Source organism: Salmo trutta, chromosome 3, assembly GCF_901001165.1.
Source record: "Salmo trutta chromosome 3, fSalTru1.1, whole genome shotgun sequence".
Lineage (NCBI taxonomy): Eukaryota > Metazoa > Chordata > Actinopteri > Salmoniformes > Salmonidae > Salmo > Salmo trutta.
The window spans coordinates 19,092,251-19,115,888 of NC_042959.1; the positions used below are offsets into that span (position 1 = coordinate 19,092,251).

The following is a 23,638-nucleotide window of genomic DNA, read 5'->3' on the forward strand; positions in this document are numbered from 1 at the left end:
GGAACTTTTCCTGTTGTAGTCTATCCCCCTTGGGTTGTGATCGCTGTGAAGAAACCGAGAGACAGACCCTCGCTGTTGACTACAAAATCCAATCTTTTTGACATTTGCCTATTGCCCTCAGATTTCCTTTTCAAAAATCTACTTAAGCTGTCAGAGGCGAGTATGCAGGGTTTAAGCGAATGTGTCAACCCACTATATTCGTTCTCATGTCCAGAAACCCTTCAACTCTCTGAGGCAATGTGCCTCACCTTCCCCCATTTCCGATGTTTCTTTTCATGTATTTATGTCTGGAAAAGGGGGTCATCATCAAACTTGATTTGAGACAACAGGAATCGAGCTCTCTGTAACTTGTCATAGTGAGGACAGTGTTTTATTATGGGCCTTCTAGGCCACCTTGGTTTAACTCTGCAGTGGGCATGTGGAAGAGTATACACGTAATTTCAGAATCATAATGACAAGCTCCATCAGAGGGGAAAAATAGCCCCTTCAAAATCTGATTGTATGGAGATTGTATGCAACTATCCCCCAAGTAATGAGATCCCACTCCCTTTCAGTCTGATTGGTTTACGTGCTGGTTTTTGACAATAGGTCTGTCCGTATGCATTGATTCATCAAGTGTCCACAACCTCCTACCTTTAACCTTCCATGAACATAGACATCTAAAAGGCACAGATCACACCCCCACATCCACCCGCACATGGGAGCACAGCAAACAAGAGTTGATTAGGAATGCCTCGCCTCAGACAAGGGACAGTAAGCTGAAGTTGCTGGTCTGAATTCATTGTCATTAGCAGTGAACAGCAAGTCCTTTTTAAACTCATTAGTTGATAAAACACCCTCTGATTTCCCATTAAAAAAACGTTAATCCTCCCTTGCTGGCAATGCCCTCTTTCTTTCCACGTCTCCACACATCCATAGCCACACTGGGGACAGGAAAATGAACGGGTGCTTTCATACGTTTCACTCAAGGATTCTGGCAGTGACGCTTCTAATAGAGAAAAGTATAGGGGTGATGCATGTTTCTGCTAGTGACAATTAATGCCCTTCTCAAACTGTTGATGCTCACTGATGTTCTATTTGCTGGGAGGCAAAGTTGTAACATTTTATGAAATAGTGGCAACACTTCTTGCACTTGCCTAATGGAATTTGGCCCACAGTTGCTGTACTCTAAGTAATACTGCCTGAGGGGGTGTAGTATATGACGAATTGACCACGGCTAAGGGGCTGGTTTTAGGATTACAGCCCTTAGCCATGGTATATTGCCCATATACCACAAACCCCCGAGGTGCCTTATTGCTATTATAAACTGCTTACCAATGCAATTAGAACAGTAAAAATGTATTTTTTGTCATACCTGTGGTATTGTCTGATATACTGTACCATGGCTTTCAGCAAAATCAGCATTCAGGACTCCAACCACCCAGTTTATAATGGAAACTAATGGAAGACTATAACAGAAACCAATTGTCTATGATGCTGTAAATCTGTTGGGGAATTTCCTGACTGTTTTAAAAGTCAGTCTTGAATCTTCTGTGTATTACAGCTCTGCACTTCTGTGATGCGAGCAATTTCAATCTTCTGCCAACAATACATTTAGCGACAGAGGAGCAAAAGCAATTGCAATTTCCTGGCAGAATATCCCATTTATTCAAATGTTAGACAAAAGGAAATACACATTTGTGAGGTGTGCAATCGATGAACAACTCTGTTTATATACAGTTTATACATTTGTGTGTGATACATATATAATCTCGTCATATGTAGTTAAAACAACATATCCCCACCCCATTAAATATCCAGAATATCAAAGACCCCAATCCCTCCCTCATTTGTTTGGCAATCTAAAGTTGTAAAAAAAGCCTTTTTATTGTTATTTTTTTTAAAAACATTCATTCAAAGATGCATTGAGTGTTAAAATTCAAGTCAGCATTATCCATCCAGCTACAATCAATATTCACTTTGGAATATGGCTAAAGGCAAAGACCACGACTTCAGAGTTCAGGCAGAAGTTCAAAGACTAGCATTGTTATGTCTCTAGTCTAGCGTCTGTAGCATCTGTTGTAATCCAGTCAAAACAAGAGGAGTAAGATAAAAGAGAACACAAAAAACAAACTGCAATCTAACACCAGTTTGAATCCATATCTTCACTTCGTTCTCTGCTCACATGCTCTCGCTCTGAGATCCTGAAGGCCTACCTGAGCAGAGTTTTAGGATCAATGGTTATGAAGCATATGCCTCAAACACTTCATCCTCCTTTTTTAATGTATATCTTGCAGGCAGTTTTGGTTGAAAGAAGAAAAACTGTAGCATGAGACAATGAGGAAGTTGTAGGGATTAGAGCAGAGAGCGTATTACAAGTTTGCATGGATGTCTTCGTGTCGCAGCACTTTGTAGGTGATCCAGTAGAAAATGTTGAAGAAGAGGAAGCTCAGAGGGAAGACGGCCCTGGATATGGTGTCGATGCGCTTGGCCCGGTCCACGAAGCGCTTGCGGACTGCTTCGCCATCATAAACAGACACCGCTGGGGGTGGCGGGGTGAAGACCGTTGCCCCCTCCACAGTTGTTCCATCCTTGGTCTGTAGGCAGTGACCCAGTCCGTAGCCGCGGAAGTAAAACCCACGGCTGTCTCTCGCCAGTTCCTCTTCCTGGGGAATCAAAAGGAAAACACAGATTGGCTTCACACTGTCAACAGCTCATATTTCATCCCAGTGGATAATTTTCAGACGCAGGCATTTGGGATGTATCGTAGCAAAAGGTCTACAGGGTGAGGGCACGACCTAAAAACAAAAAAAGATCAAGCATGCCTGAAAATATAACTTAAAGGGAGCTGTATTTCCAGCCTAAAGTGTTGTACTTTTGCCTCGTGTGATGGATTCTTTATGAGAGATGATGTTTATAAAGGGCTTTATAAATACATTTGTTTGATTGATTGATTGATTGATTAATTAATCAAGCCAGCGACCTAAGATCACTTTTGTTCAATCATCTGCCTTTCCGGAGTGTCTCTACACAGAGGGAGGGTAGAAGGAGAGGAACAGCATCATTAAAGCGATGGGGAAATTTTAATTATCAGTATAACAAAAATTACCTCCATTTCTCTTTGTAGGCTAAGGACACTTTTTCCCCTAAATTTCTGAAATAATGGATCTCTCAAGGTGCCTGAATGAAAAGTCATGGTCCGACAAAAAACTCACAATGGGCATTACCATGTGATGGATGGCACCCTTTCCACGCAGAGTGAGACGCCCTGTTCCCTTTCTTTGTGGAGAATATTAATAGACATGTAGCTTAACGCTGACAGTCCTTTGACACCTTGAAAGATGCCATTTGGCAGGGGGAAAGTGGAGATGTAGGATCTAAATTGGGTGATTAATAGTCAGTGTGAAAGCAGTGAGTCAATTGACCCCCCCCCCTCAAGTGTCTCTCTCCCTGACCCTTGATGCCCTTAGTGAAGGGCAGTTACCAATATGTCCCCATTTATAGCCCAATTTCAGCTCCGCCATGTTCCTTTCTTCAATAATGAGCATTGGCTTCCCTCTCCGACTTGCCTGCCTTGTTCCTTGGCTGTAAGTGAACTTGGTAGAAACTAACCATTTATCTGTTGCACAATGACAAATTACACCTTACAACAGAAGGATGAGGAGATCTTCTTGCACTTAATTATCTCTTCTACTTCCACCTAAACTACAGTAGATCATGTGCTGAGGTCTAATGATGCGTTTCACTAAAGATAATAGGTACTCATCGTCGTTGGCCCGTGCTCATGGCCCCAGTCAGGTAGCTTCGGTACACATTTTGTGATTTGTTGAAGAGGAGTGGCGTTCTCACCACTGGGATCAACAGCATGCAGTGTCCTGACTCTGCAAAGCAGGGGCGGACAAGGACCAGAAATTGGCCAGGGCATTTCTGACACACCGGCCCTGGGTTGGTCCATTTTGGGCCAGCGTCTGGTTAATTGGACAGCAGTCAATTAGCCAAATGGTGATCATTCTGAGCAAAAATCATAACATTTGCATGCCCATGCATGGGCTGCGCCCGCATTGCGTCCTAAAGATAGACCAGCCCACCGAGCATTTGCCCGAACTGCCCTATTGCCAGTCCGTTTCTGCTACAGAGTGTAAACTGAGTGTATGTGGAAAAGTTTGTGTTAAAAATGGAGTTGCACTTCTGGTGACTTTCCTTTTACCCGACTGCTAGAAATTCACACCAACGTTTTACATTATCGACTTTGGCTTGGGGGTCAGAGCAGCAAGTAGTTGTCGCCACTTTGAAATCAAACAGGTAAGTATATTTCAAGGGGTATGTATACTTTCTGAAGGCACTGTGAAACCCAACCCCCCCCACCCCCACAAAGTGATGACAGATGAGGGAGAGAACACACCTGGAGCCGCAGACATAGAAAGACATCGGACTTCAAATCAATGTTTATAATTAGGACGGAGTGAAGGTCAGGAGCCAAACCAGGGGAAGGAGAGTGAGGAGGGGCTTGTTTTAGGGCGACACATGGTGGAGCAGAACACATTCAGTTTGGGGATCAGAAGTGGCGGAAGACATTCGGTTTGGGGTCAGACGTGACACGGGTTGGTTTTACCCTGGCACAGGCGCTGCAGTGCTGATTCAGGTTCCCGTGGTAGCTGGTGCTGGTAGTGCTGTTGCTAGGCAGGTCGTTCACTTTCCTCAGTGACTCGACACTCCCCGGTTGATTGGCCAAGGCCATGGCCTCCGTAGGGAAAGGAGCAAGTACACAGATTGGAATAATGCCATTTGAAACCATGCTATTCTCTTAATACCAGTCAGAAACCATGCTTTTCTCTCTTTTAAAACCAGTTAGAAACCAGTTGCACATTGGACTGTGTACTTATTTGCTCAGCTTTTATTATATTACAAGGGTCCCGAGAGAAAGATTCGCTTAGTTCCTCAAACTTAATTCCACAGAAATGCTAATCTGCTTTTTGCTGAGTGCAGGAAATGTTCTCTGCTTCATTCCAAATTCAGCTAAAGCACTAGCTTTGAGACAAAACATGTGATAAAAGAAGTGGACATAAAATGTGGAAATAAACAGAAAACAAGCTATGCTATTTAGTCTTTAAGTCAGAAGTGCTCAAGGAAAACGTTGAAAGTACAATTCATCATCCATAGCTGTTACCAAAGGAATTACTGTGGCTCAGGAGGCTGAGGAAAATATCCTTAAGGAACTAGAGTAGGCTCGGCAAACACCCTACAATATAACACATTTTAATTCCTGTATGATGTAAGCTGTAGTGTATACAGTATAGGTACATGGGTGCTTGGGACTCAGGGACTAACTGCTCTCTCTGGTTTTTCAAAGCTGAAGACCATGGAGGTACAATAGGTATTGATGAACCCTGGTCAGTCGGTGGCAGTAGCTAGGTGTGCTCCATCAGACCAAGGCTTTGCTTCAATACCACCCTAGATGGATAATTCAGAAGCCAAATTTCTCAACAGGAGTAATTGCCCAACTGATGTGGAGAGGAGGAATCATAGGGAAGTAGGGGTGCTGAAGGACCCCCTGAAAAATAGGAATTAAAAAACAATATTAATATTTCCTCACAAAAGTAATGTACTGGCCCTTTACTAGTCCTGTGTTAGCAGACCGATATAGCCGCTATGGGAGGAGTTACTTCTTGCTCTCATGGACAATCATTTTCTCCCCTGTTATTGATTTGGGTCCAGTAGACGGTTCATTAAATCTGTGGGATTTGTCTGCCCTGGACAGTGGAAGCTTTACTACAAGTCTGGGAAAGCAGCCCAGACATTTTGGAGCACAGCTTAATGTGATTCTTTCGGACTCTTGTCTCTGCTCTTGAGATTTAATTCTGTTTCGCTAAAGGGTCTTCCATTTGATCATATGCTCTCAGTAGCACTACTGCTCTACACTCTCTACAAGTGGGTACATGGTGGATAGGTTGTTTGCCTGGAAAGTAATACTTCAGATCAGCAATTTAAAGTCGTAAGCTCTTGTTCATCCTTTAAAACCCCCTGTATTACTTTCCCAGAGTTCCAGTGATGTGAGGCTGGAAAACAGCCTGTTAACCCAGCAGGGGAATGGTGTGCCGGGGGTAGCAGGGAGCACACAAACCTCTATGCAAGTTAGTGCTCACCATGGAAATGAGCTGAGCCTGAAACGAGCTGATCTTTCTCATGTAATGTGACGGCCAGCTGTAGTGTGTTGCCGTTGTCAGTTTCTGAATAAACATAGGCGCACCATAACATGGGGCAAAAGTCAGTGTGATAGGAGATGACAGGTAGGTGTGTGTGTGTGGTAGTTTACACTCACTATTCTCTGCCGCCGCTGCTTCTTCCTCAGTCTGATGAACTCCTTGTGTTGCCGTGAGACAAAGTTGACTGCTGCGTACTCGAGCAGTGCGGCGAACACGAACAGCAAGCACACGGCCATCCAGATGTCAATGGCCTTCACGTAGGACACCTGGAGACGCAGGGAAGGAACACACAAGGTCGCCGGGTCATCAATAGCCAATCAATTGAGGTGTTGGTGTGCATAATGACGGCGGTGTGGTGCAAGGACTTTCAACCCATCCCTCAACCAGGCAGACTAAGGAGCCATGTCCTCAGAATGGCTCAGAATTCCAATGGGAGTCAATAAGATACAGGCAGACATCATCCTTGAGAGGTCACAGTAAGACCCAGGTAAAGTCAACTCCGCTCTATTCATGAACACGCCAAGGTCAAAACAGGTCAAACTCAAATTGGAAATTCAATAGTCTGCCAGCTACCTGTCTAGACATGGCCTAGTTATTGTGATATGTGCTTATCCAGTCTAACCTAGCTATTGTGATATTTCATTATCCAGTCTAACCTAGCTATTGTGATATTTTCTTAACCCGTCGAACCTAGAGGCCTAGCGTGAGGCAGCAGTTACTTATCCAGGTACTTCCACATGTGCGTCATGGCAAGCATTGCAGATGCTGGGAGTATTGGTTATGAACTGGACCGTTACATTGCGTTCTGTTGATCTGTCAGGTGATGATAACCAGGTGTAACATCAGATTGATCTTAGCTTCATACTTCGAAAATTGGCATGGTCTACTTTGAACCAGCCTGCTAAAGTGACATCTGAAATAGCCAATCAGCATTGGGAGAGGAGTCATTTGATTGGACTGAAACAATTTGAAAGATTCTGATACATAGCCACCAAATCTAGCGGTTCCTACAAGCTCTGCATTGACAGCGACGCATCTGGTGTATAGCGTTTACGCGCCTTAGCACTGCTAGCACTTACTATACTCGCCGTCCATCATCCCACTTACTTGCCTTACTTTTTAACCTGTTTGGGATAGGGGGCAGTATTTTCACGGTCGGATGAAAAAAACGTACCCGATTTAAACTGGTTACTACTCTTGCCCAGAAATGAGAATATGCATATAATTAGTAGATTTGGATAGAAAACACTCTGAAGTTTCTAAAACTGTTTGAATGGTGTCTGAGTATAACAGAACTCATATGGCAGGCAAAAACCTGAGAAGATTCCAAGCAGGAAGTGGCCTGTGAGAATTTGTAGTTCTTCTTTTGGTTCTCTATCGAAACTACAGTATCTGAGATGTTACGTAGCACTTTCTAAGGCTTCCATTGGCTCTCTAAAGCCTTCAGAAAGCGGATTGAGGCGTCTCCTGTCTCTGGGCAGAGTAAGGTAGCTCAGTTTGTCAGTGGTCTGCCTGGTGACAGAGATTGGATATGCGCGGTCCCGCGACCATGCTGTTTTTTCTTTTCCTCTTTGAATGAATACACTATTGTCCGGTTGGAATATTCGTTTTTTTTACGAGAAAAATACCATAAAAATGGATTTTAAACAGCGTTTGACATGCTTCCAAGTACGGTAAAGGAACATTTTGAATTTTTTGTCTCGAAATGCGCTCGTGCGTTACCCTTTGGATAGTGACCTGAACGCACGAACAAAACGGAGGTATTTGGACATAACTATGGATTATTTGGAACAAAAACAACATTTCTTGTGGAAGAAGCAGTCCTGGGAGTGCATTCTGACGAAGATCAGCAGAGGTAATCAAATTTTCTAATAGTAATTCTGAGTTAAGTGAGCCCCGAACTTGGCAGGTGTCAAAATAGCTAGCCGTGATGGCTGAGCTATGTACTCAGAATATTGCAAAATGTGCTTTCGCCGAAAAGCTATTTTAAAATCTGACATAGCGATTGCATAAAGGAGTTCTGTATCTATAATTCTTTAAATAATTGTTATGTATTTTGTCAACGTTTATGATGAGTAATTTAGTAAATTAACCGGAAGTTTTGGGTGGGAATGCATGTTCTGAACATCACATGCTAATGTAAAAAGCTGTGTTTTTTTATATAAATATGAACTTGATTGAACAAAACATGCATGTATTGAATAACAATGTCCTAGGAGTGTCATCTGATGAAGATCATCAAAGGTTAGTTCTTCATTTAGCTGTGTTTTGGGTTTATGTGACATATATGCTTGCTTGGAAAATGGCTGTGTGATTATTTCTGGCTATGTATAATCTAATGTTTTGCTTTCGCTGTAAAGCCTTTTTGAAATCGGACAATGTGGTTAGATTAACGAGAGTCTTGTCTTTAAAATAGTCGTATGTTTGAAAAATTGAAATTATTGCATTTCTGAGGATTTTGTATTTCGCGCCACGCTCTACCATTGGATATTGGCGAGGCGTTCCGCTAGCGGAACGTCTGTCCTCAACACACTACATCCCTGATGTTGGTAGACCGTTATCTCTGCTGACCTTGGGTAGAGAGGCACGGGACCCGGAGCTCTGGGTGGTCATAGTGAGCACGGTGGTGATGCCTAGGCCCACTCTAGCCGGGGCAGCATCCATGTTGATCCAGAAGGAGACCCAGGACAGGATGACAATCAGCAGGCTGGGGATGTACATCTGGATCAGGTAATAGCCCATCTGTCTCTCCAGGTGGAACTTAACCTCGATGCAGGTGAATTTACCTGCCACCGGAAACAATAGAAATGGCAAGTATGTGTGTCAGTCTTTCTGGCATATTCAGAATAATTTATGTAGTTTAAATGTGTAGGTGGGAAAAGTTGCCACTGGTCCATGTTGAGAAGGAAGTTGTTGCTACTCCATTGAGCAATTAATTATATATATTTTTCTCAGTTAAACTAAGTGAGCAGAAGGCACTGTCTTTATGCTCTGAACTTTTCTTAAACTTGGATTCAATCCACAAACCTCTATAATGTCATTTATGTTTCTACCAGAAGAACAATGGAAGTGAAGTAACACCAAGGTCCCACCTGTGTTGTAGTGCTTGGTGCAGTAGCCTAGATCCTGCTCATCTTTCAGCACAAACTGTGGGAGCGTCAGATCATCAGCCACCTGCACCGGGTTCTTGGCCAACCACTCGAAGATCAGATCATTCATGGTATACCCAACTACAGAGAACGAGACAGTGGGGGGAGGGGTGGGAGAGATTGAGAAACAGAGGTGCAAAGGGAAAGATATAAGGGTTGGGCGGTTTCCAGATTTTTGTATCGTCATTCTGGGATTTACAATATTACATGCTTAATACACAAGGGGGTGCCAAACAAACGCAAAAAAAACGACCATTGGGAATCTGTTTCCAGAATGCTAACAAAAGTAGCGCAAGTAATAGCGAATTTCCATGGAGTCTGCTAGCTAAATATGCTAACAAACACACACGAAAATAACAAATTGCAAAGACAGGCAATCCAGCTCATAAAGTTATAAATATATGTAGGAGCTATCGAATGCCACTTTTGGTGAGTTTGGACATTTACAAGCGAATGTGAATGAGACATTGTGCAAATGAACACTGTTTTGATCCATGCTTGTCTGCTCTGAAGCAGCATGTGTACACAATGTCTGTCCGGAGTCGCTAGGGCAAGGGGCCTGCCTGCTCTGCTCTGAGAAGATGTGGAAAGTGCAGATGGAGAGGAGCAGACAGGCAGAGTAGAAAAATGCAAGGAAATCAAAAAGATAGCATTGGCAGCTGTACAGATAACTCCTCCAAAGGGCTTTGACTTCTTTGACACGGCAGAAAGCTAAAGACATTATGATGCCCCGTCACCTTATTAATTCAGTATCTTACTTAGATAACTAGCCACCCTTACAAAAAAAGTGCAGTAACTGCAGTCGACTGGTATTTTGGACACAGTAATTGCAGAATAACTGCAGTGTACTGCAATATAATTAAGCAATAAGGCACGAGGGGGTGTGGTATATGGCCAATATACCACGGCTAAGGGATGTTCTTATGCGCAACGCGGAGTGCCTTGATACAGCCCTTAGCCGTGGTATATTGGTCATATACCACAAACCCCCGAGGTGCCTTATTGCTATTATAAACTGGTTACCAACATAATTAGAGGAGTAAAAATAAATGTTCTCTCATACCTGTGGTATACGGTCTGATATACCATGGCTGTCAGCCAAATCAGCATTCAGGGCTCGAACCACCCAGTTTATAACTGCAGTTATACTGCAAAATTACTGTAGTAAAAAAAAGTATTTGCAGCATAGTGCACTTTAACTGCAGTTATACTGTATTGTACCTCGGTTAAACTGCACTCTGACTGAATTTTTCATGCAGGAAAAAAAAGATAATATGCGTAAGAAATCTTATTCTGCGTTTTGTAAAGAAGCTTATTTATTTTATTTTTGTAATTTCTGCACACACATTTTGTGCTTCAGTTGCACCTCTCCACTCATGAGAATTCAAGAACGGGCATTCTATCAGCAGACAGCGCTTTGACTGATGTGTAGCTACTTTTCTTGGTATAGCCAACCTACTTTTCTCTGGTAAAATTCAAGATGAACTTCAAGAAAAACATGATAAACGTTAGAAATATGATGGCCATGCATCGTTTTTGCAAAAACCTTGTGTGGCTGCCAGCCGAATAGCGTTGCACTTCTGTTCATGAAAATTAACCCATTTTCTGCCGAATGTGTTGTACTAACGTATTTCTGACGGAAATCTATAGTTGCACGTCCCTGATCACTCGATTGAAACCAAAAACATTCAATATGAAATGCGACCCGTCAATACACAGCTGGACTCACCTGCTCCGGCTTTCTCCCTTTGTGCTATTTACACATGACTGGCTCAACTGTTCTGGTGAACTATAAGCTTCATAATGTAAAAATAATATGTAATAACCTGCTTTATCTCCTAACGCATTGCACAAGTTGACTGCAGGTATTTACTTAAAAAGTAGCTACAATGTATTGAAAAACTTCAAAGAAAGTTTCAAATGGTATTGATGGTATTGAAAAACCATCCCGTGGTCATTTCCAAATAACCTGGTATACGGTTACCGCCCAAGCTTAAATGATAGACATACGGAGAGAGGGAGAGAGTTGAGAATGGGAGAGATGGAGGGATGGACAGAGATAGACTGGGGTGGAAAGAGAGAGAGGTGTGGGGTATACAGGGTGATGTCCCTCAGTCCAGCTGCCATTCTGTTCACATCTCCCTCTCCGCCTGTTTGTCATGATAAAGGTCATACACCATAGTGGCAGACCGTTTGCTTGAAGGTTGTATGCGAAGGGTGAACGTGAGATGCATGCCTCCCCGACAGCGGGAGCTAATGGCTTAATGGATGCAGGATTGCCCTTGCATTCGCTTACACGTGTTTGCGCCGCTGAAGACCCACAAAGCCTGTCAGTTTGGCGAGGTTACAGTGTAAGCAAACATACATCACACTCGACCAAGCACCCATACGTAACCACTCAAGACGAGACTGTAATTGCTTTGCACCCCCCATTAGAGCACAGCATACAGGACTTGATTAGAAGTGCCTCGCCTCAGACAAAGGACAGTAAGCTGAGGCTGCCGTGGAATACTTGACACGTCTGAATAATACTACTGATGTCCATCTGGGATGTCCATCTGAGTAACAAAGACATCAATTATTCAAGATATTATCCCCCGATCCTTACCAGCAGACTGAAAACAACGGCACCACTAAAACACACGTATTTCTCCCCTGTTGACTTCTGAGTCATTCTCACAACCTTCATTAACGAGCAAGGAGAATATCAAGGTTTTCATAATGGTGATGAAATGTTCTCTGGACTGTCTGGATGTGTTTGACAAGGTTACCTAGTAGAGAATATGGTTTTGTATTGATGTGGTCTGGTGTATTTCTGATGTTTATGGGCCTTGTCCCTGTAAAAAACACATTTAGATGGTGCTCTGAATTAGTCCAGTCTAACTCTGTCCTGTGGATTTACACTTTATCCATTTACTTACTAGCTTAATGATACCAAATTGGGTCACAAGAACACATTATGATTAAAAAGATTGTTTGAATTATGAAATAGCTACATGATCTGTCAGAATAAGGCAAACATTAAAAATGTAAATGTTTACTAGAGTTCAAGGCATCAAGATTACAGCTAACAAACAGCACTGGAATCCTCAGACCACTCCCTCTTTCCCTCCCCCCTCCCTCCCTCTCAATGTGGCAGCGTTGGCAGTTGGCACATCGCGTGGCAGTTAAACCTGCAACTGTGTCCTCGCCCTGTCCTCCCGGGCAGACAAGGTGATCACACCCTTGGGCGGTGTAGTAACACTTGTCAAAACAGAGCTGGCCGGCCCCTTTAGAGCCACGGAGAGGAGGGCTTCCTTTAATCAGAAATGATTAGGACTCCTGTAATGGCCCTGTCAGGTAGTAAACCTGCTGGCTGGCACGTTCTCCGCTGTTGGACAAGATCTCTCCTCACTTGCTCTCCACACTTTAGGAGGGTTTAACTGCAGACAACGGAGGGGGGGATGATGACGACGACAGTGGTATCGGGTTACTCTGTAGGGCAATGCTGAGAATAGTGAACCTCACAGATGTAGGATTTTAATTTGATCATTCTTTTGTTGCTGAGAATTTTCCTGAACCACGCTTCCAAATTTGCATAAATTCACAGAAAACCAACATGGTTACATTAACAGTTTAGCACTTTTCATGTAGCCTAATTGTGGCCAACTTATAGCCTATCCACAATCAAGCAACGTTATGAACTAAACTTTCAAATCCTATTGCTGCAGGATTATTTTGCTGTGACAATATAGGTCAAATTAAGATCCTACATCTGTACATGCATTGATTCCCACAAATATATTTATTAATCTTTATCATATTTGGCATTGAAATACACTGAGTATACAAAAGACTGGCCAAGCGAATCCAGATGAAAGCTATGATCCCTTATTGTTGTCACTTGTTAAATCCACTTCAAATCAGTATAGATGAAGGGAAAGAGACAGGTTAAAGAAGGATTTGTAAGCCTTGAGACAATTGAGACACGGACTGTGTATGTGTGCCATTCAGAAGGTGAAAGGGCAAGACAAAAGATTTAAGTGGCTTTGAACAGGGTACGGTAGTAGGTGCCAGGCACACCGGTTTGTGTCAAGAACTGCGACGCTACTGGGTTTTTCCATGCTCAACAGTTTCCCATGTGTATCAAGAATGGTCCACCACCCAAAGGACATCCAGCCAACTTGATACAACCGTGGGAAGCATTGGAGTCAACACGGGCCAGCATCCGGCATGGACACCTAGCAGTGTCCATTCCTCGACATATAGAACCCCACAGTGGAGGTTTCATAATACCCATAAAACCTAGTGGTCAAACAGGAAAATGGTTCCAATTGAAAAACGATTGGAACCATTTCCCTGTTTGACCACTAGGTTTTATGGGTATTATGACTCATAATGTGGGACACTCTAGAGGCTGTTCTGAGGGCAAAAAGGGGGGTGGTGCAACTCAATATTAGGAAGGTGTTCCTAATGTTTGGTATACTCTGTGTATATGCTCCAAGCAAGTTCCTACACTAGTAAAGATCTTCCAATTGAAACAGAGGGGCAAAGCAATAGGAATATTAACTAGACTTAAGTTATTTTGTCTGGCCTTGTGGAGGGCACCAGGGGTGGGTCATATAATAAAAGGGAACATAAAATGAAGGTTTCATTATTGATATCCTGGAAATTGGATTTGTGGGGGGGCAGATGCCATCAGTGCTGGGGGCAAGGGGGTAGCAAATTGACTTCTTTTTTTCTTGACCTTTTATCTAGGTAATAAGGAAGGACATGCTATATCCAGGATTTATCCACTGACTTTGTTCTATTTATATTTTTTATGAAGAGATTCCTACATGTTTGATACACCACACATTAATTTCATTACCCTTAAGGGATATCACTGTCAAAGGGGCGGCAGGTAGCCTAGTGGTTAGAGCGTTGGACTTGTAACCAAAAGGTTGCAAGATCGAATCCTCAAGCTGACAAGGTAAAAATCTGTTGTTCTGCTCCTGAACAAGGCAGTTAACCCACTGTTCCTAGGCCGTCATTGAAAATAATATTTTGTTCTTAACTGACTTGCCTAGTTAAATAAAGGTAAAATAAAAAGCGTGTAATTTGTCAGTGACTACACAAGTCGGTGTCAGAAAGTCCATCTTTTATTTTATGCACGCGTAACCGTCATCAGAGGATGTTTGATAAAAGCAGCAACTCAAAACCTAGCCGGTCACATTCAGGCATTGAACATAACCTCAATCAATGTCACCCCTTTGTGATGATAATATCACTTAAGATTTTCACAACTTAAATTGCTCCATCTATAAGCTAATAGCCAGTGTGAAAAGGGGAGGAGGAGTTGAAAAGGAAAACGAAGAAGAGGAAGGAGATAGAGGGAGACTCACAGCTTTCAAGCTGCATGGTACAGGTCTGAATATCCATGGGGAAATTCTTCAAGTCCATAGGGCAGGACAGGATGAGAGTCAGCCTGAGATAGAAAGAGAGAAGGGCAGCTTTAGGTTAAGGTAAAGGGCAAAGGAGAGCGTGAAAGAAGAGAATTATAACATACAGAGAGAAATGAAGACAGAGGCCAGGAGGACAGCTGCAAAGGTCACTAAAGGTGCTTCACAGGGCAGACATTTGATTAAAACTCACCTAATGCTTTGACGGTGGACAGTTTTACGACCTATCCCAAGATTAACTCTGTACTATACATTACGGCATGAATTGTGAGCGTTTTTCTGCATTATCAAAAAAGGCAAATTGCAAAGGATGCCGTGAGTTACAATGCCATTTGGTTACAATAGCAAACTAATTGGTAGACACATCCTTCCCTTTATTTATTGAGGCGCTGATGCATTGAGCCTTCAAGGAGCCGCGGGGAAGAGAAGTAACTATTAAGGAGTTTGAGTTAAGAGAAGCAGTGTAATTACCTGCTGTAATGCATTGCCCAGAGGACAGACGAGAGGCACCAGCGCTACGCTGCTCGCAGCAGGAGCCCCATCGCTATTGTGCTGCGATGACGTGAAATTCCAGGCTCAAAAATATCCCCCACAAATGAGCCTTTGAAGTTTCTTTGTGTCCTCGGTTTCAGAGGTAGCTACTAAAATGCCTTTTGGACTACTGTGTAATTGTTAGCGAATAAATCTGCTGTTGTAACCAATATGGTATGCCTAACTGCATGTTTTTGAATTCCTTTCATGGGGTCATGAATGTTGATGAAGGAGAGATCGATCAACTCACAGCAGTGTTTGGTTTTGATTGTGTGGCTAATATATTGGTATCAAAGTTAATGTGATGAATAACTCACTTGCTCCCCCTGTGGCCACAGACTGAACTGTTTCTGCTCACCTGATGCTATATAGTACACTCCCATCTTGGAAGATCCGCAGCAGTTTGTTGTCGGTGGTGACCTCGTGAAAGTTAGCCCCCTTCTCGTTAGCGAAGAAAAGGTCAGGCTTCCAGATGGAGTCCAACATGGAAGGATCCAGGTCCAAGGAGTCGTCTGGGTACTCCTGGTAAGCCAAACGGGGATCGTTCCACTTTTGCCGTAGGAACACATTGAGCCTGTAGTCCTGTGGATTGACCAATAAATTTAGTAATCGTCTCTTTCTCAATGAATCTTTCCTCGATTCCTCGCATTCCCTTTCTTCGCCGCCTCCTCCTCAAAAACACACTGGAAAAAAGGTCAGGGGCTGGATTTGGAACTTCTCCTGGAATGCGGTTGAGAAGGAGGCGTGGAGGTAGGACGTCAGGAATTGTGGAAGATGAATCGAGATTGAGACATAGTAGTTCGAGACAGTGCGTCATACCTTGTCACACACAATAGGAGGCAATTAATGAAGTGATACCATTGCCAGGTTTCAAATCTTCAATTAGGTTGTTCGGTTCATGATCGTCTGTCTCTGATGTAAAGTAGGAAGTCTGATTAAATTAATAACCTTTACTGTTGTTAATTATAGCCAAGACAATGCGACATTTTAATTAGTTCTTTCAAAAGTAGGGTGTATTTATACTTTGGAAAGTAGTGTGAATCTATGTAGTTTAGGGTTACGCTAAAGGAATTAGGAGTCATGCAGGAGTAATTTACATGTTGTCCATTTGTAAAGGGGGAAATCACAGACAATAACCTAGAATACTACCAGATTCTGGGTTAATCTAAATTCTGTTCAGTGCCTGTTGAAATGACAAAAATATGCTTTGTGGGAAGCAAAATCAATGAATGACTACTTTGAAATTTGGTTAATTCCACAAAAAGTTCACATCCTCATTTAGTCACAGGAGTTATTCAAGTGAATCTTTAAGTAAATGCTCATGGTATTGAGAAACTCAACTGTGTCGGTCTTCTTCGGCAGTTCATAACGGTCTGTCTCTGTTCCCATGAGGCACCACAAATAAACTAAGGGCAGCACAACACATTAATCACAATAAACACTAGGCCTTTACCACATCGTCCAGTGACATCACTAGTGTCCTCTGTCCACACTGACCTAACCTGGGGTCCAGCCCTCTGTGCCAAAAGAACCTTTAACAACTACAATCTACTGACCAAGCACTTTCCCTCTTGTATTGGACAGGCTTACAGGGAGAGATTCTTTCGCACTTCTCCCATTTCACTCTTTTTTCCCTCCAATTTTTCATTTTAATTGCAGAGCGGACAGTTCATTATCAGAACATCACTGACCCACTGGTCTCTGAAGGTTGCTCTGATAGACTCCAGGAAATAAAGGGAGAGAGGTGAGGGAATTGGTCCAATACTGAGCAGGCCAAAGGGTAGGAATTAACAGGGTATTGTATTAGCTGGAGGAGATCATTTAGATTTCTCTTTCTTCAATTCAGGGATTTAGCTAGAGTATACCTGCTCAAATATGCTCCTTATCACGGTCATTCATGATTACAAAGCAATGAGACTGCCTTAGGTTTATCATGCTACCTGGATAATTATGGTATTTTGTATAAAGCGCATATTCATTTACATTTTTTATTTCACCTTTATAGAGGTTTGTCTCTCTGAGACCCGTTCAAGATGGCAGCAGTCAGCAACACATTAAATTATTAGCTTAAAACCGTTTCTAATTCCAGGATGTTAATTTACTGTGGAAATTCAAGTTGGTCAGTTGACTCACCATAGTAGTTTCCGTGATGGACCCAAAGCTGTTGATGAAAATATTGCAGGTGACATTCACAGGCGGACCTGAAGAAATTATAAATAGACAATCCATCACTCCTTATATGGAAGAATCCTTTCAACTGTTTGACCTGCTGGGTAAAAGTTTGTTAAAGATCATTTTGAAATCTTTGAATGACACTGATGGTTATTGTATGTACAGGAAGTGGTGGGTGTCTTGCTGTCAACTCTGATGTGGAGCAAGTATGAAATAGCCACTCATTGGCCAGTTTATTAGGTACACTGTCCCTAGCCGCATCCTCTGAGCATGCGCAGACCAGCTGGCTGGTGTGTTTATGGACAATTCAATCGCTCCCTATCCCAGTCTGTTGTCCCCACATCCTGAGGACTTCAGGAAACAGCAGAGGGAGCACCCCTCTATCCACATCGAAGGGACAGCAGTGGAGAAGGTGGAAAGTTTTAAGTTCCTAGGCGTACACGTCACAGACAAACTGAAATGGTCCACCCACACAGACAGTGTGGTGAAGGCGCAATAGCGCCTCTTCAACCTCAGGAGGCTGAAGAAATTTGGCTTGTCACCCAAAACCCTGACAAACTTTTACAGATGCACAATCGAGAGCATCCTGTCGGGCCTGTCACAGCCTGGTACGGCAACTGCACTGCCCTGAACAGCAAGGCTCTCAAGAGCCTTGGTGCGTTCTGCACAACGCATCACCGGGGGGGGGGGGGCAAACTACCTGCCCTCAAGGACACCTGCAGCACCCGATGTCACAGGAAGGCCAAAAAGATCATCAAGGACAATAACCACCCGAGCCACTGCCTGTTCACACTGCTACCATCCAGAAGACAAGGTCAGTACAGGTGCATCAAAGCTGAGACCAAGAGACTGAAAACAGCTTCTATCTCAAGGCCATCAGACTGCTAAACAGCAATCACTAACTCAGAGAGGCTGCTGCCTACATGGAGACCCAATCACTGGCCACTTTAATAAACGGATCACTAGTCACTTTATATAATGCCACTTTAAATAATTCCACTTGAATAATGTTTACATATCTTACATTACTCATATCATATGTATATACTGTATTTTATACCATCTATTGCATCTTGCCTATGCCGCTCGGCCATCACTCATCCATATACTTATATGTACATATTCTCATTCACCCCTTTAGATTTGTGTGTATTAGGTAGCTGTTGGGGAATTGTTAGATTACTTGTTAGATATTACTGCACTGTCGGAACTAGAAGCACAAGCATTTCGCTACACTCGCATTAACATCTGCATGTGACAAATCTTTTTTGATTTACCCCACCCCATTCATGAAATGGTTTGCTATAGAAAGTAGGCAGACCTGAATTGAGGCATTCAGTTACAGTTTGATTGAACGTTAGCATGGGCAAATGAGTTCACTTTCCTTGCTTTGTCTAACACTATGAATCTGAATCTAGCAAAGAAGTTGTATTTAGTTTCATAGCACAAACGTTTGTTACAATGTTTCTTACACTAGCTTTAGCCACGGAGGGAGCAGGCCTGCCCAGGCAAGTGCAGGGGGTTGCCTAGCAACACGTGCCTCGGAGGGAGACCGTGTCTGCCTGTACAGCACAACGGATTCCCATGATTTGTGAATATGTTCAGACTGAACAGCTAGCGTGACAGCTAAAATGGCTTCGAAAAAATATGATTACAGCTATTAGGGAGAAGTATCTAACAAAATAATGACATTATGGCATTCAGTAATCAAAATATTTCATATAATAGAAATCTGGGTACATTCATGGACAAAATTCTAACTTATTCATTCAAACTAAGTAAGCAGTTCTATGCTTCCTATACACTTCTACAGGCAAGTCCTATCTAGCTTTTTATTAAAAACAGTGGCTGTCTGCTTGCATTCATTCCGTGAAGTTTCAATGTTTTTTTTATGGGAGCTGTGGCCCACTTCTGAACATACTTAAGGTACCTTTGAAGTTGGGTCTGATGCGGGCGTCATAGCCAGACCTTTTCCCCATGAGCTTGTCCAGGAAGTCAGACGGGGACTGCGAGGAGGGGACTGTCCTACTAGAGGACTTTATCTCCTCCTTACAGGAGCCCGGTCTGAAGAAGAACAAAAACAAACACATAAAGAGGGGGAGAGAGAAGCAAGAGTTAGAGAAACTTCAAATTGGCATCAGTGGAATACATAATGAGAGAAAAACAACTTTTACACGGCCGCCTCCGAAAACCCATCTTTTGTCACGTGATGTTCAGTACATAGTGTTCAATAGACCCTAACTACAGTGAGGCGGCGAAAGGGGAAAGGTACATCCACATCCAACCCCAGCACTCCCTCTTTCAGTGTGTACTCCAGCCTGGCTTAGCAGCAGTGGGGCTTGACAGATTGATGGCTCAATTGAAATGCTGTGAATGTCACACCAGGGGAGGAAGGCTTTGATTCCAGCTCCAGCATGGCTCAGTCTGCCACTGACAGGCCCAACAGGCCAAGGAGAGAAAGAGAGCGATTGAGAGAGAGGAGGAGAGAGCAGTTCCGGAGCCCACGGGCCCTGGCTTGTGTGATGGATCTCTCCTGGCTGGCATGCCACTGATTCTGCACGATGCTTTTGATGCAATTGTTAGCGGATCAATCACGATCCTGGCTCCCTCCTGTGAACTATGGACGGCTATCCCACCCCAGGCCCCTCCCCCAGGCTCCCTGTGTGCTGTCTGCCCTGTGTAACCTGGGCTGTGAAGAGGCTCCCTGTGCCGTCTGCCCTGTGTAACCTGGTGCCCTGTGTAACCTGGGCTGTGAAGGGGCTCCCTGTGCCGTCTGCCCTGTGTAACCTGGGCTGTGAAGAGGCTCCCTGTGTGCTGTCTGCCCTGTGTAACTTGGTGCCCCTGTGTAGCCTGGGTGGTGAAGGTTCCAGACAGATCACAAGGTTTCTGAACTGTACTCATCTGCTGAGTCCCATAGACTCTTGTTTGAACCCCGGTCTCCTACGTGCCAAGACTGTGTTAGCCTAATGAGCTAAAGCCAAGGCATTTTCTTGAGAAACTAGCACACAAGTCTTCAGGTCTCAGGCAAGGTTACTTATCCAAATAACATGGTTCAACGAACCACCACCTCCATTTCAGAAGCACTGGCGCTTTTGATATGTGTATAGAGTTGGGTATGAGAAAAAGAATGAAGCCCAACACGCGTTGGCCAGCTACACAGGCAAACACCTCGACAAGCCACAACACTGACTCCATTCAATCCTGGAAGAACCCCCAAATCTGATGAAACCGGGTAGCAAACTTAGCTACATAGATATGATTGTCATTTTTTTTTTACATGATTGGGATGCTCTGGTGTTTCTGATGACTAAATTTAAAACAGGATATAAAATGGTTTAAAAGCCTTGAATAGTATCACACATTACTCACTCAAACTTTGCTGTGATGTGTTTAATAAGATGATGCCTGCACAAAAAAACATGCATTTTTAATGATGAGAGTAAAACCTTAGGATTTGCGGTCTCCTTGGATGTCTGACTAACGTTCACTTTCTCCACCCTCCATTGAAAATCAGTCATCAACTATATACCCCTGAGGAATCTACTGAGCTACATCTCAGTCTCTCTTACTGTGGGAAAGTTCCTGAATTCCCCCTAGTCTTTGGTTCATCTGCTGTTGAATGAAGTTTACAGTTGATGCTACTGCATTGATGCACCTTCCATCTCTTTTACTCTCGGTTATGGCCACAGAGGCACACACACACACAACGTTGTATGGGTAACCTGAAAATAATTCTATCCAGTAAATATAGAAATGAAACATATCTGCTGTGAGACCAAGCTCCAAATTACATTTCCAAAGACAAAAGCAAATCGGATTTTCTTGACAAGTTTGAAATAGCGATTTCCTCTGAGCTGCAGATTTGTGACTCGATCTCGCCTCGAGCGTTAAAAATCTAAATAGCTGTGACAGTTCTCTTCAGACTTCAAGAAATATTGACACATGAGAAACTGGTCTCCTTAAATACAATTGCGAAGGTGTTGGCATGGATTTCTGGGTGATTGTGACAGGCCGGCGGGAAGGTGACTGAGGACAATTACCTGCGAAAATCGAACAAATCTCCATAGGGTGTCCATTTTATGACGCCCATGTCAGTTAAGCCGCAAAAGGATTCAGTGGAGTTGGGGAAACTTTTTTATTCACATTCTCGCTCAAGACGGAGTGAGCCGAGAGCATAAGCCAACCTAGTTCAACATACTTTTGAGAGAATGAGTGAATTTCAGCCTAGAATCGTGGAGCTGTCTTTAGGTGACTCATTATGTGCCTGGTAATACTAATAAACTGAGGACAGTTCAGTTTGAGATGTCTCCTCTGATGGCTCTCAACTACCTCGTACCCCTGCATATCGACTCGGTACTGGCACCCCATGTATAATGCAAAGTTATCAGTACTCATTGTGAATCTATTATTACGTGATTTACTTTTCTATTATTTCTCTATTTTCTCTCTCTCTGCATTGTTGGGAAGCTCCCATAAGTAAGCATTTCACTGTTAGTCTACACCTATTGTTTACAAAGCATGTGAGAAATACAATTGAAATGTTATTGTTTTTAAAGCTGTTACTTTAATAAGCAGTTAGAATTTTGACTTGGGGACTGAGAATATATTTATTTGGACCATCCAACCCACCCGTTACATACTGACTGCTGCTATAATAAGCTAACTTTCAAAAGACATAAAAAAAAAGAGTGGTCCTCGAGTTTGGATCCTTCCCAACATTATATAGGCTTTCTTCAGTCCACAACAGTTCTTAGGTCCTGTTTGTAATGGTCTGCAGCCCTCTCTCATGTGAATGTTGACCCATGTGCCCTTGAAAGCTGTGGGATTCCTATGCATCCCCTTAGGGTTGATGGAGAGTTGATGTACTGTAAAGCCTAACGCATTTCTAATCTGAGTCTTGCCTACACTGTCCTGCGTCATCAAGGGTAAAACATTCTTGCCATTAAGCCAGTGAAACCTGCCGACCACAACAATTAAGCAGCCCAAAAAACACCACCACATTGAGGTCTGATAGGTTTTTTCTTACAATTGACTAAATCCTAATATGGACACCATATTACCCGACGTTGAATGTAAATTGTGCAACTTTATCTGACAGAGGTTGTGGCCTCCAAGTCTGTATTGCTTGCATCTTTAGGTCAGCGGTGATGGCTCGACAGAGCAACAGGAACCTGTTAAATAAAACCGAGGGCCTCTTCCTAAATCACTGAGATGCAAGTTGGGACATAGATAGAGATAGATAGATTCTCTCTCTCTCTCTCTCTCTCTCTCTCTCTCTCTCTCTCTCTCTCTCTCTCTCTCTCTCTCTCTCTCTCTCTCTCTCTCTCTCTCTCTCTCTCTCTCTCTCTCTCTCTCTCTCTCTCTCCTCTCTCTCTCTCTCTCTCTCTCTCTCTCTCTCTCTCTCTCTCTCTCTCTCTCTCTCTCTCTCTCTCTCTCTCTCTCTCTCTCTCTCTCTCTCTCTCTCTCTCTCTCTCTCTCTCTCTCTCTCTCTCTCTCTCTCTCTCTCTCTCTCTCTCTCTCTCTCTCTCTCTCTCTCTCTCTCTCTCTCTCTCTCTCTCTCTCTCTCTCTCTCTCTCTCTCTCTCTCTCTCTCTCTCTCTCTCTCTTATTTTCTGTGTATCAGATTCCTGTAATGTGGTTAGTTTATTATTGACTTCCAGACAAACAACAAATTTGGTCAACAATGTGTTTTGAAACAGAGGTTAAATTGTTGCCATATTTCTTGAAATTATAAACAAAGAGAGACACAGGGACTTGTAACTGCTCCGCTGTCAGAGAGGAGAAAAAAAAGATCTATATTTCTGCCATAGATCAAATGCAATTGGAAACCTCAAAGCTGTGGGATTTGGCAAACCTTGAACAGTGCTGTTACCAAATACAACAGGAGAATTGCATAATAACTCAACAGCTGTTCAGAATGCATTTTGGTGAGGGGGAAAAAAATCCTGGAAAACATCCTCGTCACTGATTTTTACATGCAGAAATTTAGCATGAATCGTTAGCTTCTCATTTTTACATCCCTCTTTGAGCAACAACCGAGACAGATGAACGCATAGTGAGAATGTCATTTCCTCAAGATTGCTTGTGCCAAGTGTATTCAACTCCCTGTCTTGTATGTCAGTTTTTGTTTAGCATCAAAGATGAAACTGCATAGTACTAATTCAGAATGAATGCGATATTTAACT

General features: G+C 43.1%; 1 protein-coding gene across 3 annotated transcripts in view; it reads right to left on the reverse strand.

Moving 5' to 3' along the window:
* Positions 1–1,617: 1,617 nt before the first annotated feature.
* Positions 1,618–23,638, reverse strand: part of glra4a (glycine receptor, alpha 4a) — a 79,067-nt gene continuing 57,046 nt past the window's right edge. The window contains exons 2-10 of one of the 3 annotated variants that reach the window (XM_029725905.1): positions 19,385–19,518; positions 17,416–17,483; positions 15,641–15,864; positions 14,695–14,777; positions 9,275–9,412; positions 8,754–8,968; positions 6,299–6,448; positions 4,592–4,720; positions 1,618–2,645 (exon numbers count right to left, since the gene is read on the reverse strand). In XM_029725905.1, the coding sequence (XP_029581765.1) occupies positions 2,352–2,645; positions 4,592–4,720; positions 6,299–6,448; positions 8,754–8,968; positions 9,275–9,412; positions 14,695–14,777; positions 15,641–15,864; positions 17,416–17,483; positions 19,385–19,518 (1,435 nt within the window). In that variant the 3' untranslated portion in view covers positions 1,618–2,351. Of the gene's footprint in view, positions 2,646–4,591; positions 4,721–6,298; positions 6,449–8,753; positions 8,969–9,274; positions 9,413–14,694; positions 14,778–15,640; positions 15,865–17,415; positions 17,484–19,375; positions 19,519–23,638 lie in introns of all 3 variants that reach the window. The other 2 variants (XM_029725912.1, XM_029725922.1) reach the window with 2 other exon arrangements.